General features: G+C 43.7%; 1 protein-coding gene and 1 non-coding gene across 2 annotated transcripts; both read left to right on the forward strand.

The window, feature by feature from the left end:
* The first annotated feature begins 5,805 nt into the window (after nt 1-5,805).
* Nucleotides 5,806-5,912, forward strand: LOC138381054 (U6 spliceosomal RNA). The gene has a single exon (XR_011233004.1). It is a non-coding gene; the product is annotated as a U6 spliceosomal RNA (small nuclear RNA).
* A 6,070-nt stretch (nt 5,913-11,982) lies between these two features.
* Nucleotides 11,983-17,292, forward strand: ACTC1 (actin alpha cardiac muscle 1). Its single transcript, XM_069461978.1, has 7 exons — nt 11,983-12,019; nt 12,624-12,774; nt 13,937-14,261; nt 14,957-15,118; nt 15,250-15,441; nt 16,223-16,404; nt 16,967-17,292. The coding sequence occupies exons 2-7, from the start codon at nt 12,646-12,648 to the stop codon at nt 17,108-17,110; spliced, it is 1,134 nt and encodes a 377-aa protein (XP_069318079.1). The 5' UTR covers nt 11,983-12,019; nt 12,624-12,645; the 3' UTR covers nt 17,111-17,292.
* The last annotated feature ends 1,270 nt before the right edge of the window (nt 17,293-18,562 follow it).

Genomic DNA, 18,562 nt, shown 5'->3' on the forward strand with positions numbered 1-18,562 from the left:
TCAAGATTAGGACATCAGATCATGTTACAGTTTTTGTTTCAACTATCAAATACGATTTAAAAAACTCATGAGAAAGTCAATTATATTTACTCCTATTTTTTACCAATTCTAATGTTCTTTCTTTTTGAAGTCCCAAGCTTTCTTCTGTTATTTCCTTTAGCCATTCTTTTAATAATAGGTCTGTTAGCAACAACTTTTCTTAGCTTTCTTTCATCTAAGAATGTGTTTATTTCCCCTTCATTACTGACAGACATTTTTGCCAGATACAGAATTTCAAGTTAACAGTTCTGTCCTTTCAGGACTTGAAAAACATCGTACCAGTTTACTCTGGCCTCCAGGGTAAGATGAGAACCCGTTCTCATTCTCACTGGTGTTCCCCTGTAAGCATTGTATCATTTCTCTCTGCCTCCCCTCAAGATTTTTGTCTTTGGTTTTCAGAATTTTAATAATGATGTGCCTTAGCATGGATTTCTTTGGATTTATTGTATTTGGTATTCTTTAACCTTCTAAAATCTGTAAGTTTATGTCTTTCACCAAATGTGGGAGAATTTCAGCTATTATTTCTTTGAATACTTTTTCAGTCCCATTTTCCCTCTCCTGAGGATCCGAAGATACAAATGTTAGTTCTTCTATTTCCCCACATGTCCCTGAGACTGTTTATTTTATTTTTTCAGTCTATTTTTTCCTTTGAGTAAATTCTATTTTTCTGTCCTTGGGTTCACTGATTATATCCTCTGTTATCTTTGTTGTACTATTAAGCCCATCCAGTATGTTTTTCATTTACTTATGGCATTTTTTATATCTATAATTTCCATTTGGTTCTTTTTTATAACCTCCATTTATTTGCTGAGATTTTCTATTTTTTCATTTGTTTCAAGAGAATTTGTAACTGTTTTGTTGAAGTATTTTTATGATGGTTGCTTTTAAATTGTTGTCAGATAATGCCAACATCTGATTCATCTTGATGTTTGTATCTGTCAATTGTCTTTTCTCATCCATGTTGTGATTTTCAATTATATCCTGAAAGTTTTGATATTATATTATGATACTCTGGATCATGTTTAATCTTCTTTTATTAGCAGGCAGTCCCCCTGTTGAGAAGTTGAAGTCTAGGCGGGTGTGTGTGTTTAGCTTCTGGTGCCACCCTGGCCAAGGTGGAGTGTTGACCCACACTGCCTCATTGCAGTGGGTGGGTGGAAGTTCTGCACCTCCCTGGGCCCCATTGATATCTTCCCAGTGAAATTGAGGCACTAACCCTACGGCCTCATTGCCTCCAAATGGGGGTGAAAACTCCACTCTCCACTGGGGCCTGCTGAAACCAGGGGAGGAGATAGAGGGAAGTCAAGGGACAACTGGAATGCACATCTCATCCCCTCGTTTTGCCTGGTTGATTTTGGGTGATGACAGGTCAGGGGAGCAGAATGCTGATCAGCCATGTTTTGTGCATCCTCCTTCAGTCTCATTGCTGCTGAGTGGGTGTGGGGGTTCAGCTCCCCTGGGCCCTACTAACACCACTGGTGGAGTGCTGATCAGCCCTGCCTTGCACAGCCTAGCTCAGTCTTGCTGATGTGGGGGCTGGCCGGGGGCAGGAATGGGTGCGGGGTTGGAGGTTCAGTTTGCCGTTGGACCCATGCTGGCACTGCCCTGGTGGGAGAGTAGAAGCACTGCCTGCTTTTGCCAGGCAGGAAATGGAAGATCAGCTCCCTGATCAGTCCCACCAACACCACTGGGAAGGGGAGTTGGAGCACCAGCACCTGATTCCACGGGGACGGAAGATCAGCTCCCATTCTGCCCCACTGAAACTATGGAGATGGGAATGCAATTTTCCCACTGGCGTTTGGCAAGATTAGGGCAGGTGTAACCAAAAACACTTTCCATTGCGAGGGCTCCCTTTTCTTGGTCCTTTGACTAGGAGGAACAGACTGTTCTTAGAGCTTGTTTTGTCTGTGCCTGTTGGCAGGTCTCGGCTGGAGGCATCTGCAGCACCCTGTCTGGGGTACATGACAGGCAGTAAGGAAACCCGCAGAACTCACCACCATGTTGTTTGTCCAGCCCTAAATCCCTAGGCAGTCTAGCTTCCTCTTCCTTCCTTTGAGTCTTCCTATGTTTGCTGTATTAGGCCTACAGTTGTAAGAGAGAGCACCCGGAGTGCTCCACCTTGGCCAGAACTAGAAGTATTATCTATACTTGATTTTTTAAGAGAAACAAATAGATAATAGTTATGTTGATATTAACAAAACATTCATTTTCAGGATGTTACAATTTTAGTTTACCCAATATTCTACATCTGTCATCCACATTATATTATAGTATGTGACAAAAATTAGTTTTCAAAATGAGAATATTCTGGAAATAACTTCAGAAGTATCAAAGCAAATGAAATGATCTTCTCTGTAGTTTTGTGTGGGTGTATCTAAATGAGCTTAATTCTCTGAACAATGATAGTTTTCAACTTAACTAGAAACCCAATTCCTAACCAATTTGGCTAAAGAGATTTCATTGCACCTGAAAAACTTGGAACAGAATTAGATTATAAACCAATTAGTTTTTAAAATAGCAGTGCTGGTGAAAAAGATTTTAAGCAGCACTCAGAGATGCAATGTCTTTCTTCAAGGATGTGGAGGTTATTATGTAGAAATCTCCACTGGGTAAACAAGACAAAAACATGCTTGCCTTTCAGCAAGAGGATGTTAAACTAGATTTTTTTTCTTCCTTTCTTAAATTTATAAAATTAATATATGGTTCTGGAATAATATACAAATAATATATAAGTATAAAATGGAAAATGTAATAATCCTTTTCTCCCTTGATCTTCAATACTCTCCCCACTGTTAAGAGTTTTGGTGTGTTTGGTTGGATTTTAGAAACAGCCTTTAACAGTCAAAGATTTCTATGTACAGAAGAACTTGATTGAAATCATTCATTCTGTAAAGATTCTCAAAATCAGTCCTGGCAAATGACTTAGGGCATGTGGGGAAGACCTCTCTCTCAGGGTCTGCTCCAGCTTTCAATTCATGAAGAATAAGGTGTGGCTACACTTTAACACACACACACACGTGCACAAACACATTTTACACACTTCTCATTTGAAAAGACTGTTTCAGTGGCACCTTCAGTAGTGTGCTTATTTCCCACTTCACGTGGAACCTTGACGTCATCTTCAAGTACAGAAGGACAGCCTGTAGTACACTGCGGGTACTCGGTGAGTATCTGCTGAACAAACTGTAATTATTCTAATGGGAACAACATGTCTGTTTTGGTTTTCCTCATAAACACATGGTTTGGATAGAAAATAATTTCATAAATATAGCACAATATGCTAAAGTTTATTAACTAATTATTTCTCCCATTATTTTATTCCTTTCTTTTTATAACCAAACATTGAATGAACCCAGTATTTTCTTCTCCTTGAAGCCTCCTGGGCCTTTAGCAGTCTTGTCTCCTTCTCTAAATCATTTGCAAAATTATCCAGATTGGTGAGGGTTGGGGGTGGGAGGAAACCTATGAATCAATTATTCCTGTGGGCTCAGCTCAAAATCCAGACTATGAAACCCTGCCGTGCTGCCCAAAGAGAAGGATTTGCTCCCTTTTTCCAACCCCTTAGCCTCTGTTTAATTCCTCTTTTATGATACTTAGCACAGATTTTTGTGGTGGATGCTTGAGTCTGTGTACTATCTAATATAGGGAAAACAATCTCTTGGTGCACATAGGCTGTCTCGTTCATTCTAATAATCCCCACTGTACCTGGTGCAATGTCTTGCCCAGAGAAGGTATTCAATAAATATTGACTGAGTGAAGAGATCGAATAAACCACATCTTGATTTCAAGGGAACACCATTTAGCCACAAAGTTGGATTTTTCCTCTTGTTCATATCTGCATTTGCACAATAAGCACCATTATTTTAATTCTATTTAGTTAGAAAGAATGTTTTTTTCAAATCAAAGAGTTTATTCATCTGAAATAGTTTACTAAGTTGTTTGCAAAATGAGAGACTCGGGATGTGTTTGAGTATCTATGTAAGTGAAAGCAAGCCTTGACTCTCCCAAAGAAGTTATCTGAAGCCCATTGTTCAAAATCAGTCACTGAGAACTGGATGTCTTCTTGGTTGATACTGAGAATCGGGTTCAGAGGGACCACGGGGGTAAAAGATACTTCACTGGAAATGACACATACTCTAACAATAGAGTATTATATGTTCCTAACATACCACCTTTCTTTGTAAAGGTATATTCATTTCACAGCCTCAGTGTGTGTGGTGATTATGAAATGTTACCTTGACCTTCTATACCTACAAACATCTGAGAGAACAAAGAACATCTGTTCATTCTTAGCTGCTGCCCAATATCAGCCTTAAGGTTTTTTTAAACCCTGTCTACGTGATTGTGACTGAATCAGATGTTTTTTAAAGATGTGCCTGATGTGTCCTTGTGACATCGTGATGAAATACAGGAAACAGAAGCAATAAACGTTTAACTCATGACTGATTCTCTCAGATTCATACAAACATGTTCCGGGTGAGAAAGTAGGCAAATTTAAGATTTAACCTTTCACATTTAAGTAAAAATAAGGGTTAGTTTCCAGATGGGTCCAAGAAAAATCTCACTGCATAAAGATACAAATTATGGAATAATATTTCAGAGTTTGATATTTAGGCCTGAGGTGTGTACACTTCCAGAAGGAACTAGAACACTGAAGCTTTTCTAATGCATAAAGCTTTCTTCCTCATGGGATCAGTTTTGCCTTTTCTGTTACCATTTTCGGGGCCCATACCCCTGACTTGGACAAAATGAGCACAGTGTATAGTTTTCCACTGCAAGATATGGAAGTGAAGCCTCAGCCCCTTGTGCCAGCATCTGTCTGTTCTTCTGATTTAGCATTTTCAGTTTTCCATTCAGATAGGAATGAGTGGGAAGGGTGGAGAGAGTTGGAGGTCTCTCCCCCATCACCATCTCCCTATCCTCATCCCTCTCTCCTCATCCCCTCACATCCCTTGAGCCCACAGCTTAGTGATGTGATCCTTGAGTGGACACCAGAAATGACCAATTATGCCAGTCTAAGAGATCAGCTTGGTTTAAAATTCCAGGGCTCTCCCTCTGCACCCTCAGGACAGGGGCTCTGGACTCTCTTGTTATCGGACAGGGAACACAGAAAGACGGCACACACGTTGGCTGGGACATGAGCCTGATGTGAGTCTTCTGTGTCAGCTATAAATGTTGTGCTCTAATATTAAACAGTGACCAGAATCTGTCCTTAGAAAATTGCACATTTAAATAGAATTTGCAAAAGGGTTAACTGAACAGATAGCACTCTTCTTGTTCATCTGAAAAGAAGGTTCTCACCTTAGAGTCTGTCCAGTCATTGCAGATATTTCTTTGATGATGTAGTATTTTACTCTGTTCCATCCTTTGGGTCATGCTCTAGGTCATTCTGATCATTTTTCAATGCCATGTCATAAGTTAATGTCTGATTCGTTTCTCAGTCCTCAAAGGCTGGCACTTCTCTCTGAAATACAATAAGCCCTAGGCCTACTTATTTGTGCGGTGCCAACATTCACACTCAAGTAACAGCTTGAGAAGGCTTTTCAGTTGTTTTTATTTTAGAAGTACAATCTCTGTTTTTTGATTAACACAAAACACTGGCTTTAGGCAAAGCCTTCAGTATTATTATTATTAATTTATGAAATTAAACTAGAGGCTGTGAGGGTAAGATGAATTGGTTATTTGTAGTCTTAACTAAAAAGAGTTTGGAAATATAGATAATAAGATAGGAGTAAAGATTTTTTTTTTTTCCCCAAAACAACTTCTGTGCTCGCTTCGGCAGCACATATACTAAAATTGGAACAATACAGAGAAGATTAACGTGGCCCCTATGCAAGGATGACACACAAATTCTTGAATCAAAAAATTTAAAATTAAAAAAAAAAGAAGACAACTGCTTTTAGACTCCTCACATAAAGACAAAGCCTTCAGCAATATATTTATGTGGTTTAGTTTTATGTTTGTGATAGACCGGTTTTTAGACTGCAAGTTTGAACCAGTCAACAGCTGAGTTGGAAACTGGAACTTGCCCTCTAAAATATATAAGTGAGTTATATATGGCTGGTATAATCCCAAGAGCAGAGCCTGCTCCCAGTTTGACATTCTTTGGTTCCAGCTGTTGACTAGAGATAATTTAGATTATAACAGTAGGACCAAGAAATGCTTTTAATGCAAATCCCTTGCATTGCATGTCTCTCTTTGAAGAACAAGTGGACATTCTTGCAAACTACCAGAATAGGAGGCTGTTTGTCTTTTCTCAGCCCAGCAGCTATAAGTAGATATTGAAACCAAGGCCTTATGAATTTTATGTCTCATTTAGTTTTATTTTAGGGAGATTATAACATACAGCTTTACAAACTGACCCAGACATGTTGTTTTCTTTGTACTTTTCTGTTCAGCATTTTCTAGTTCACCACAATAATAAGCACATATTATTTTTCTAATGGGGAAAATATTTTGGACTGCCAGTTATACTTATCATGTTAAGAGTAAAATCAAAATGATATTATACTTTCTAGGCAATGTATATTTTCATTAGGCAATACATGCTTTCATTGGGGTAGAAGAAACTACAAACATATATGCAAGTCATCACAGACTCTTGGCTACTTGTAAAATGATCACCCCCAATTCCAATTTCAAATGTTCTCTTCATTGTTCCCTTAAGTTCATTATCCCTCTATCCATTCATCCTTTGTTTGTTTCACAAAAGATTTATGGATTTATGGATTTATTTTCTATCTTATAAAGATAGAAAAGTGAAAGCTCAAAGTGGAAGAAGAACAAAAATGAAAAATAGAGATGGGTATGTAAAATAGGTCACAATGACCTGTCATCACGTTAACAATTGGGCCACATATGTGGTTTTCTAAGATTTTTCTAAGCCACCACCAAAAGTGAAACCTGGCTGGTCACTAGATTCGGGGACCACAGAATCAAAACAAAATAGTTGGTTGGTAGAAATGCTACTGTTCTTGGTATTAGGGTCAGACAGGAAATTCTCCCAAGAGGCTCATAAAGAAGATCGTGTCCCATGATGAACATCCATGACAACATCCTTACAATAGAGGCAGTGACCTATTTCTTACACAGCCCCTTGATATAGGCTGTTGACATCACATCGAAGAGCAGCTCAGTAAAAATGGGTACTGCAGCTGGCAGACTGTCCAGCTTCATCTAGAAGTTGACCATGTTGACCATATACACAAAGTGAGTCTCAGGTTAGTGCCAGCCCCTAGGAAATTGGCAGTACATGTCAGCAGTTGGTATTGCTGTTACTGCTGTCATGTGTCAGGTGTGTGCCTGGGCTTTGATGGGGAAGAGATGGGTTCCACATCATGCAGGTGTGTGAAAGTGGACTTCAAGAGTCTCTGACCTCACGGCTCTTACCTCCTCTCAGGCCCTCTAGCCCTTGTGCTGGCAGGTCAGGCTTAGGTCGGACATCGCCATGTTTGCACTCTCCAGGAAAGGTGGACTTGCTCCAGGTAACACTTGAAAACTGCAGCTCCATAAATAGAGTCCCTGCCCGTGTGGGGAGCATGCCAAATCTGAGCTAAGAGGAATACCTTCCAAGCAGAAGCCTGTGAGCAGGAGTGTTTCATTCCTGAAGAACAAATCCTTTTAAGGAATTAGAAGGCTACCGATAAATCTTTTCTGATTTCTCTGACTTATACCAGGATAGAGGAAAGTACAAATGTGGCCCTTAGATAATTAAGGCCATGGACTCTAGGATGCAGAAGCATCTCCCTTCTATGTCCCCCCTTTCTCCTTGCCTTGTCCCCCTTTCTCCTGCCTTCTGAATTTTATTAAATGGTTCATTACAGTTGGTCCTATCATGTCAGAAGATGGTGACTGCTGGAATCTGCCAAGAACAGAATCCATGTGGGGCCAAAATACCCTCCCCTGGGTTAATCTCCTTGGTGGTTGCATGTAAAACACAGGGCGATGTGCGTGAAGATAAGCCACGCCTCGGTATTGGATTCTGAGCACCAGGATGTGTGGGGCCTGCGGCTCTCACAGTCATGTCACTTTCTTTTTTTAATGAAAACTGAAACCCAGCTCCAGCCAGAGGGCAGTGGGGGTGAACAAATGTGTAGGGAAAGAAAATAGAAATGTTTAGGAAGGCTAGCTCCCCAACTCCTGGTCTGATCTAGAAAGCCTCTCCCTCCCTCCTAGCACATGGAATGGAGAGGGACAGGAGGGGACGGGGAGGGCTTATGGGGAGGAATTAAGTGTGGCTCAGTCTGTTTCTGGCTTCTCTGTAAATACTGCAACACCTCAGAATAGAGGAACAGCTGAGATAAGTGACTGCTAATCCCCCAGTGCTGGGGAGGAGGCTGGGCCGGTCCCTTCCAGATCCCAGCAGATGGTGGATGAAACAGGCTTCCCCCGAGGCAAGGGCAGCAGAACTGTCCCACCTTCTGTTCCTTCAGCTTGCCCTGCACATCTCCCTCATGGCCTGTCCGTGCTGAAAAGGGCCTCGCTGGCCCTCGAGGGCCCTGGGGACCAGCCCCAGCTTTGCCGTCCCGCGGGGGTACGCAAGGTCAGCCAAGCTGGACTCTGGCCAGCACTGGCAGCTTGGGTGGCATCCAGCAAAGCTCCACCGGCTTCGGAAAGGCCAGCCAGGCAGTGCTGCTGGGGAGGAACTTACCTGGGGAAGAGGGTGAAGGTTCATTTAAAATGCAGACTCAATCTTCCAGGGTGGAGCCTGGGAGTTTGAATTAGTGTCAGACAGCCCAGGTAATCTGGCTGCAGGCGGTTCTAGCCTCACATTATGAGAAAGAGCAGTCCAAGGAGAGGGGAAGGCATTTTGAGTGATTGTTAGGTACACGGCCTAAAGGCACATGCCTGGGGTTTACATGCTCACTCTACCCTTTGCTCATCTGTGTGACCTCAGCCAGAACAGGCTCTATGGTTTCCCACCTCATAGGATAGAAGCCAGTCTTTCTCAAACTGTAGGATGCAAGCCATTCCTGGGTTTGTAAATCAATTTAGTCACCATCAGCATTAAAAAATAACACTGGGAGATCGATTGCAAAACAATGTGAATTTACTTAACACGATGGAACTGTACACTTTTACATGGTTAAGATAGTAAATTTGATGTTATGTATATTTTACCACAACTTTAAAAAAATTATCTAGAATGCACCCATAGAGAGGATAATTAATTTTTATATGCTGAAGTAAATATGCATAAAAAGCCAACTCTCAATTTTTAATCTGAACGGATCCCTGAAAAGTTTTGTTAAATAAATATCAGTCATGAAATCTTATTTAACCATTGACTTATACTTTAAAATATATATAATAGGGTTCAAAGTTTTTAAAATGTAGAAATCAAGCAGTAATACAAATAGTAAATATCATACATTTTTAAGAAAAAAAGTGTTTTTTCTTGCTATAAACATAACACATATGAAAATACACTTTATTAAAAAATGAAATTGAATGGAATAGAAAACATATTTTTAAAACATTTTAAGAGCGAATATTGTTTCACAAAACTGGTGTCAGTTCTCCACTGGCCTACCCACACCCCACTAGAGCCCATGATCCTGGGGTGAGTGGGCTGGAATTGGCCTCCTGAGCCCTGCAAGTATTTGCAAAGGATTCAGGTCAGTAATCATGGGGTTCAATTCCTGGGAGCCTTTGTACCTATGGCAGTGAATGTGGGAATCTCCCATCAGCCACTCCCAAGTAGAAACTCTCTTGCTTTCGTACAAATGTTCATGAACTTCAGTTCATGTCAGTAAATGACACTTCCTCAGGAAGGCCTTCTCAGAACCCTCTTTGAGACTCCCCTCCCCTTTTGGTGACTATCCCAGTGGTACCTCCTTTTCCTTCCCTGCACGTACCATAACTGTCTCTGACTTTTCAGTAATTGCCACAGAGGATGAGTCCAGCTCTGAATCACTGTGGCTAGCACAGTTCTTGTCCTATAAATATTTGCTGAATCAATGAATGGATGAAATTGACCCCATTCTTCAAAAAACAGAGCGCTACTACTGCCTCCAAAAGTATCATTATTACTGAATTGTAATAGTATAATTTGCTTTGTATCTTCTATGTGACTATCATTTGTCTCTAATTATTACAATACTCAATAACCCCTGCAAGAAAAGAGTTATTTTGCCTCTTTTCAGAGGGGAAAATTGGGGCTCAGGAAAGTTGTCTTGCGTAAGACAAAACAGAGAGTAAGTAGTAAGTGACAGAGGCAGAATTTGAACCCAAGGCTGTCTGCGTTCCAGATACCAGTCCCGTATCTCCTTTTCCTTGGTTCTTCTGCATTGGCATGAGCCAAGGCAGCACTACTCTTTGCATCTTGTCAATAGGTATTTTCACTGTAAGACACCTGCTGTGGGGCCTCTTACCTGGCTGCATCCCCCAGCTGCCCCCGCAGTTTCCTCTCCAGTCCAACCCAAACATGGTTGGGGAGCGCAGAGGGGAGGGCCCAGCATTCCCCAGTCCAGACACAGTATCTAATCAGCAGGCCTCCTCAGCATATCAATCCAAGACCACTCTAGAGAGGGATGCCTGTGCCCAGTCTTCTATTTTTAACTGGTGTGAACTGGAGGAAAAACACAAGCATTAAAAATCAAAGTGCCAGTCAGGAACTGAGAATACAGGGCACCCCAGGGCAATCTAGTGATCTGTGTCCTTCTTATGTCTCCCTCTTTCTCCCCCCTCTCATTTTATGCTAACTTCCTTTTTCCTTCTCAAATGTCTAAAGATCCTGCAAAATATGTTTTCCATGAAAGAGGTGACATCAGTCATTTATACCAGTGCTTCTGACACTTTAATGTACATATCAACCACTGGGATCTTGCTGAAAAGCAGATTGGGATGAGACTGCATTTCTAGCTCATTCTCAGATTATGACCATACTGCTTGTCCACACACTGCACTCTGAGTATGGAGGGTTGATGTGTTTATGTGTTTTGAATTGCTCTTATCTTCTAGACAAGAGTATTTGCCTTTTCAGTCTTGTCTCCACCTGGAATGAAGACCTTGGCCCCAGTTTAAGGACATTCATCTATCCACCAGCAAGTGGGCAAGCTGCTTTCGGCATGTGTTCCTTCATTCACTTTGGCAGCAGGGGATCCTCTTCAGGCCTAAAGATCAGAGTCCGAGTTTGAGCAAAATCCCCCAGCATGGATGAGGGCTACCTGATATCTGGGCTGGGGTGCACCTGGTCCCTTCTCCAGCAAGACTTGGCCAAGCACTCACAGCAACCCTTGTCAGCCTCCTCCTTGGCCAGACCCAGACCCATGCACCGGCTGGGACCCGGGTGGCCTTGATTCATCCCAGCACCCTGAATAAAGCCATCAGGCTGGTGGGGGCTAGACCAAAAGGGTGCCCTGTCCCAGGTGCCCCTTTGCCAGGCACTCAATGTGCTGCTGTGGTGTCCTTTGTACCCATGAGAGCTGCCAGGGCTCTGCTCCTCCAGCTCCCAGCCTGGAAGATGAGAAGCTGCTGTCGCTCCCCTGCTGCCCTGGCCCAGCTGTCAGGACCCCTCAGCAGAGGGCAGGGCGCCAAGCCTTCCCACTCGCATGTGGCTTATTGTCCCTTAGGTTGGCGGGTGCGGAGGAACGAATCCACAGCACATCCAGGGAGCACCCCCACCCCAGGAAGGGGAAGGGGGCGGGTTGGCGTCACTTAGTCTTCCCCTGCCCCCTACCCTTCACCGCCTGCCCCTCCCTAGCTCCCTATTTGGCCATCCCCGTGGCTGCCCCCTCCCCTTCCTTACATGGTCTGGGGGCCCAGCTGATCCTCTCCCCTGCCCTTGGCTCCATGAATGGCCTCAGCGGTCCTAGTCGGTGCGAAGGCGACCAAATAAGGCAAGGTGGCAGACCGGGCCCCCCACCCCTGCCCCCAGCTGCTCCAACTGACCCCGTCCATCAGCGCGCTATAAAGCGGCGCTCCGGGCGCCGTCCCCCAGCGCCGCAGCCGCCGAGCCGAGCCGAGCCGCCCGCGGACGGTGAGTCACGCCCGCCCCTGCGCCTCCTCCCGCCCGGCCCGCCGCCCCGCCTGCCCTCGCCCAGGCCCCGCGCTCCTGCTGCTCCGGTCTTTTTTTTTTTAAAGCCCAAACTTTTTGATTTGGTTCTAACCTGTCTTGGCCTGGGGCTCGGGCCTCGCAGGAGGGGGGCGCGGAAGGGGAGTTCCGTGGCCCCTCCAAGGGGCGCTTGGAGCCCTGCTCTCGTGAGCTTTCCCCTGCATCTGGGGCACAGGCACCGGGGTGTGGATAGGGCCAGAGAACGCGTTCCTAGTTCGTGAAAAGGCGGAAAGTCAAAGGGCTGAGGAGGACCTGCTAAGGGCTTGGGTTTCCTGGGTCCCTTCTTGCACCTGGGGCAGAAGTGAGCCTCCTGGCTGGGGTGTATGGGTTTCTCTCCCCTTCTCTGTGCACCTCTTCCAACTCCTCCGCGGCTTCTTCCCGCCCTTTTATTCCTGGAGGGGAGGGGAGGTGGCAGGCATCTTCCCCTTTCCCCAGCACCCCCGAATTCCCCTTTTCTCTGCTCGCTCCTCTGGGTGCAGAGGACTGCTAGAGAGCTGAGCATGGCGGCCCTCCCTTCCTCAATCTGCAGACCCCGCTGAAGCTGTGCCAAGATGTGTGACGACGAGGAGACAACCGCCCTGGTGTGCGACAATGGCTCTGGGCTGGTGAAGGCCGGCTTTGCAGGCGATGACGCGCCCCGTGCGGTCTTCCCTTCCATCGTGGGCCGCCCACGCCACCAGGTAAGCTTCCCGCCTGGCCTGGCCTGCTCCAACCAGGGGCAGTCCCCAGCCCCATTCCACACGCCTTCCTGCCACCTTCTTGGTCCAGAGATCTGGGGAATATCTCACCTGACCTTCCTGTTTCATGACTCTTTGGGTCAAGTTAGGAAAAGCTGGATCTGTTTCAAATCCAAGCCAAGACAAGCAATACCCCACCAAACCGCAACATATCAAGAAATGCACACTTTCCCCCAGTCCGCTTCGGTGGCACACCTCTCAAAGGGTCCCCACTCCCTGGTATGAAAAGCTGGGCCAGCTTCTCTCCATTCATGGCCTTCTGGATTTTTAGGTCACATTGTCTTCTCCTCTGCCTCTTACTCACTTGGCTTTCTTCATTGTCCTTCGGTTTCAGTCCTGCTCAAAACTTATTACAGCGTTGCCTCTCTCAACCAACCAGGACCCAAGCCACATTCCTCTCTCTTGCTCACAGCCAGTTAGCAGGGCTTCCCAAAGATGTAATCTATCTCTTTCCTGGCTGTTGCATTTTTAGAAGGCAGGCGTGACAAAGGCAGCAAGTGCCATGGTGATAGTGACATACCACCTCGTTTATTAAAAGAAATGCCATGCTCTCTGGGTTTGTCACACGCCTGGCCAGACAGGCTGCCAAAGAGGAAAGCTGTAGTCCTCAGTGCTGGTGAATGACGGGTACTCCAGGGCAGCTCTGGACAGGCTGGTTTTCACTGTCAGGGTGATAATGGTGTATCAGCCCATCTTTATATGTTCACTTGATGAATGTCAAAATCTTTTCTTAGGAGAAATACGATGTCATTAATTCAGTCATTCCAAAATGTAGTTATCTATATTCTGATTGACATGGGTGGTGAGCTTAATAATTTAATGAAGGCATTATGATATTTTAAAAATGAGGTGCTTCTTCAGTGAAACAGCTTCCTTTTTTCCCCTTAGTTATATCCTAAACAATAGAGTTGTACATCTTTGAGGAGAGAAGGTACAAGGTTGATTTTAAATGATTCTTCTAAATTGGGGCAAAATCCTATTGTTTATTATTCCTGGTATTTTTAAGATGTTCCTGGACTTGGGCAATTAGATATAAATTGATAAGGCATTGGTTATATTACTGACATGGTGGAAGCATGATTTTCTCATCTTTTTCTTCTCATAGGGAGTCATGGTGGGGATGGGACAGAAGGATTCCTACGTAGGTGATGAAGCCCAGAGCAAGAGAGGTATCCTGACCCTGAAGTACCCCATTGAGCACGGCATCATCACCAACTGGGACGACATGGAGAAGATCTGGCACCACACCTTCTACAACGAGCTCCGTGTGGCTCCTGAGGAGCACCCCACCCTGCTCACCGAGGCTCCGCTGAACCCCAAGGCCAACCGTGAGAAGATGACCCAGATCATGTTTGAGACCTTCAACGTCCCTGCCATGTATGTGGCTATCCAGGCGGTGCTATCCCTGTATGCTTCTGGCCGTACCACAGGTATGCTTGGGCCCTGGGGACAGTCACTGAGTAATCATGTTTCCAAATCATTGACCTTGTGTGAATTAGATTCCCCAAGTGGGAAAAGAATGATCTCGTCCCTCATACTCTCTCGCAAGGTGTCTGTGCTGAGAGAGTGGTAACATTAGTACCCCTAGGTTAGTTCCAGAGCACAGTTACTGTAAGAGCTGAAAGCTTGTAGAGTTAGCTCCTTCCCTCATTTAAACTATGTGATGTCACATACTGAGGCTCAGCACAATGTAGCAACCTGGAATGCAGCAGTCATTGGTGTGTATTTATACTGTCACATTCCCTGGGCACGCATCCCCAGGGAGAACACACGTTCTCTACAGAGTCTGAGTCAACAAAGAGAGACGTGTAAGTTCGACAGAAGCAAAGAAAAATACGCCTGAATGCTTACATAGTGTGCTAATGGCGGATGAGAGGGATGGTCATTTGAAAGTGTGCCCTTAGGATATTTTTCTACTACAATATTTAAAAGGATGGGCTGCATTTGGCTTCAGATTTAGTATCCATGATGCTCATTTTTATTCTTTGTGTGTAAGGGATCTAATTTTATCTGGATCAATGCCCATTGCTAGTATCTCTTAGCCTAGAATGAAAGCAGACTTTGCCATGACTGAAGCAGTGGTGGTGTCCTCAGGGATTCTCATTCTCGTCTATTTTCCCCACAGGCATTGTTCTGGACTCTGGGGATGGTGTAACTCACAATGTCCCCATCTATGAGGGCTATGCTTTGCCCCATGCTATCATGCGTCTGGATCTGGCTGGTCGGGACCTCACTGACTACCTCATGAAGATCCTCACTGAGCGTGGCTACTCCTTTGTCACCACCGGTGAGTGTGTGTGTGTGTCATCTGCCATAGCATGAGTCTGCTTCTGTTCCTCCCTCGATGAATCCACCTACCTCCTCACAATTGACTTCTTTTTTTTCAAATCTTGACTGTGATACCCTTTATTTCTGTAGCTGAACGTGAAATTGTCCGTGACATTAAAGAAAAGCTGTGCTATGTCGCCTTGGATTTTGAGAATGAGATGGCCACAGCTGCCTCTTCCTCCTCCCTGGAGAAGAGCTATGAACTGCCTGATGGCCAAGTCATCACTATTGGCAATGAGCGCTTCCGCTGCCCCGAGACGCTCTTCCAGCCCTCCTTCATTGGTGAGTTGTAGGGTCTGGCGTAGAGGCATGGCTTTTCCCTGGAAATCTTAGGGTCTCCCAGAGTAAAATCTATTATAAGTAGGAAGAAGCAAGGGGCCCCTGAGTTAAAAGAAGTCATAGTTTGGAGTCTCACACAGCTCAGCTTCAAGTCCTGATGGCTCATTAAAGGGAAAGTCTGTGTTCTGCTCTAGTGATATGATAAAGGATGACATACTGAGTTCATCTCAAAATAAAGGATAGACAGAGTGGTAACTGAATGTCACATATCTACAAGAATAAAGGACAATTACTCAAGAGAGCTGACTTATTCCAATAAGTTCCATTACTGGGTGGCTGGACTTTTAAGTTACTCATGGTTAAATGCAACAACAATCCTACTCATAGTAATACATGGACACTTGTGTGTCACTAAACATCTTTCCTAAGCAATGATTTCCAAGAGGAAGACTGTCTGGATCTCATTTTAGTCCATAAATAAAAATTTCATTCATTTTAACTTAAATGTGCGTCTTGTCCTTTTCCAGTACATCTCCATGCATATGATGGTTACAGGAGGTGTTCACTCCAAGCAGGTGCTAAACACAGTTGTTCCTTTCTTGGCAGTCTGTTGCGGATTAACTGTCAGACACCTGTTCCACATATGCCCTGCAGTGTATCTTATAGGCGAACATATGTTTCAGAGACAAATGGTGAGAGCTCACCAACACAGAGCAGGCTTGTTCTCTTTCCTCCACCCTGGCCTGAATGCACTGTGATTTTTTTTTTTTAAACTTGTTCCTAGGTATGGAATCTGCTGGCATCCATGAAACTACCTACAATAGCATCATGAAGTGTGACATTGATATCCGCAAGGACCTGTATGCCAACAATGTCTTATCTGGAGGCACCACCATGTACCCTGGTATTGCTGATCGTATGCAAAAGGAAATCACTGCCCTGGCCCCTAGCACCATGAAGATTAAGGTAAAGGACTTTTGGGGGTGGGAGATCCCAGGCAGGTCTTGATATTCTAAGCAGAACCTCCTTCCTAACTCCTTTCTCCTCACACTTCACTTCCTGTTTCCTATAAACTTTACCTTTTAGTTTTTATAGCACTTGTTCTTAGCACCTTTCCTGATTTTTTTTCTAGCACATTTCCCAAGATAGGAAACTTTAAAAGTGCTTTTAAGCAGTGAATAAAAATAAATCTTTGACAAGAAAAGATACAACTAAATCTTTGAACACATTTTAAAAGCCCCCAAATTTTGGGCTAACATCCATCATGCATTTAGCTTGTTGACACATTATATTCTAGTTCAGAGAAGTGGAGAAATTCTATTTTCATAATGCACTATGCACTATGTTTTTAATAATGGAAATAAGCAAAGTTTATAAATAGATTGGCCATATAATTTTGTGGTATGAAGTATCCCACATTACAGTGAATTAGTATCTAATATTTTTTCTATGTATCTTCCCAACATGTTGCTTGCTCTCTGGCTTGTAACTTCAGAGTTCACTGGAAATTTTTGTTTTCTTTCTACAGATTATTGCTCCCCCTGAGCGTAAATACTCTGTCTGGATCGGGGGCTCCATCCTGGCCTCTCTGTCCACCTTCCAGCAGATGTGGATTAGCAAGCAAGAGTATGACGAGGCAGGCCCATCCATTGTGCACCGCAAATGCTTCTAAGACGCCTTCTCTCCTAGTCTACCTTACATTCAGGATGACAGCATTACGCTTCTCGGAGTCTTCTAAACCACCCTCCCTCATCTCTCATCAATCATTGTACAGTTTGTTTACACACGTGCAATTTGTTTGTGCTTCTAATATTTATTGCTTTATAAATAAACCAGACCAGGACTTGCAACCTACAAAAGTCTCTCTTATTTCTTTCTGGGGTAGGCATGGGATGGAGCAGGTATTTGCTCTGACACCCTGAGCATTGTAATATTGTAGCATCATAAGATTCACCCAGATGAATTAGTGTGACATTTAGCTGGGAATTATAATACCAAATTTTCATTTTATATTTTGGGACAGAATCATAAATATATTTCATATCGGAAAAGTAGGTTAAATGCCATATAAGCAATAAATGGAATAGAATAAGACAATTCTCTAAGATTAGTTGCTATGGATGACACTGAAAATTTTGTAGCATATGTTCCAGTTGTTTTTGTAACTTTGCCAGAAACACACATACATTGATAACGAGAAAGTCAAAGATTATTTTAAATAAATTGGCTTAACTTCTCAATCTTTGGACTCTTCCATTGTCTTCCTGAGGGCTGTGCATGAAACACAGAGGCTGGCTGACAGCTGGGCCCAGCCACGTCCCATTGCAAATACCCCTTAAACAGATCAAGACCATTGTGCATGTTTAGAACAAGTGTAAGCGAGCAGGAGCCAGACACTTCTGCCTAATCAGTGACTAACTTGCAGGATAAAGATCTTCAACCTCTTCATTTCTTTGAAATCTGGGAATCTTTTATTGAGTGAAGTGAAGGCTGTGAAGTCTTGAGGAAACGAGGGGAGGGGACAATCATAATATTCACTTTACTCCATGCTGGACTCTGCAAAATATGGTGGGAGTAGTGCTGGGGGCAGCATCCAAAAGAATCAGGGATTCCCATACCTACACATAGAGCACCAGCGTGCGTGGTCTTAGAAGCTTCAAGGAGATGGACATAGGTCTGGGGCTTGAAGAATGGCCAGGAATTAGGGAAGTGAGAAGGGCAGAGAGAACATCTCAGCAGAAGGAAATGAGGCAGAAACCAGCATACAAGACACGGGGCTGATAGGAGCTGAAGAATTTTAGAAAATCTATTGGGAAAGGTAGATTTCAACTTGATTGCAGAAGCTTTAAAATTTTTTTTTTCAAATTAATTGTTCATAAACTGTGAGAGCTCACAGGGACATTTGAATGGACTTAAACTTTATTGATGAATCAAGACACAGACAGATCAAGCAACTGGTACGATGTTATACAGTTTGTTTGTGGAATACTCAAGACAGGAACCCAGATTTTCTGACATCTAATTTTATGGTGCCTCTAAAATCATCTTTTCTAAATTTAGTCACAGTCGATCAAGGGTAACCCAATTCTATCATGATTTTTGGGAATCTGGGTTCAAAATTGGG

The sequence above is a fragment of the Eulemur rufifrons genome, chromosome 2 (assembly GCF_041146395.1).
Source record: "Eulemur rufifrons isolate Redbay chromosome 2, OSU_ERuf_1, whole genome shotgun sequence".
Classification (NCBI taxonomy): Eukaryota; Metazoa; Chordata; class Mammalia; order Primates; family Lemuridae; genus Eulemur; species Eulemur rufifrons.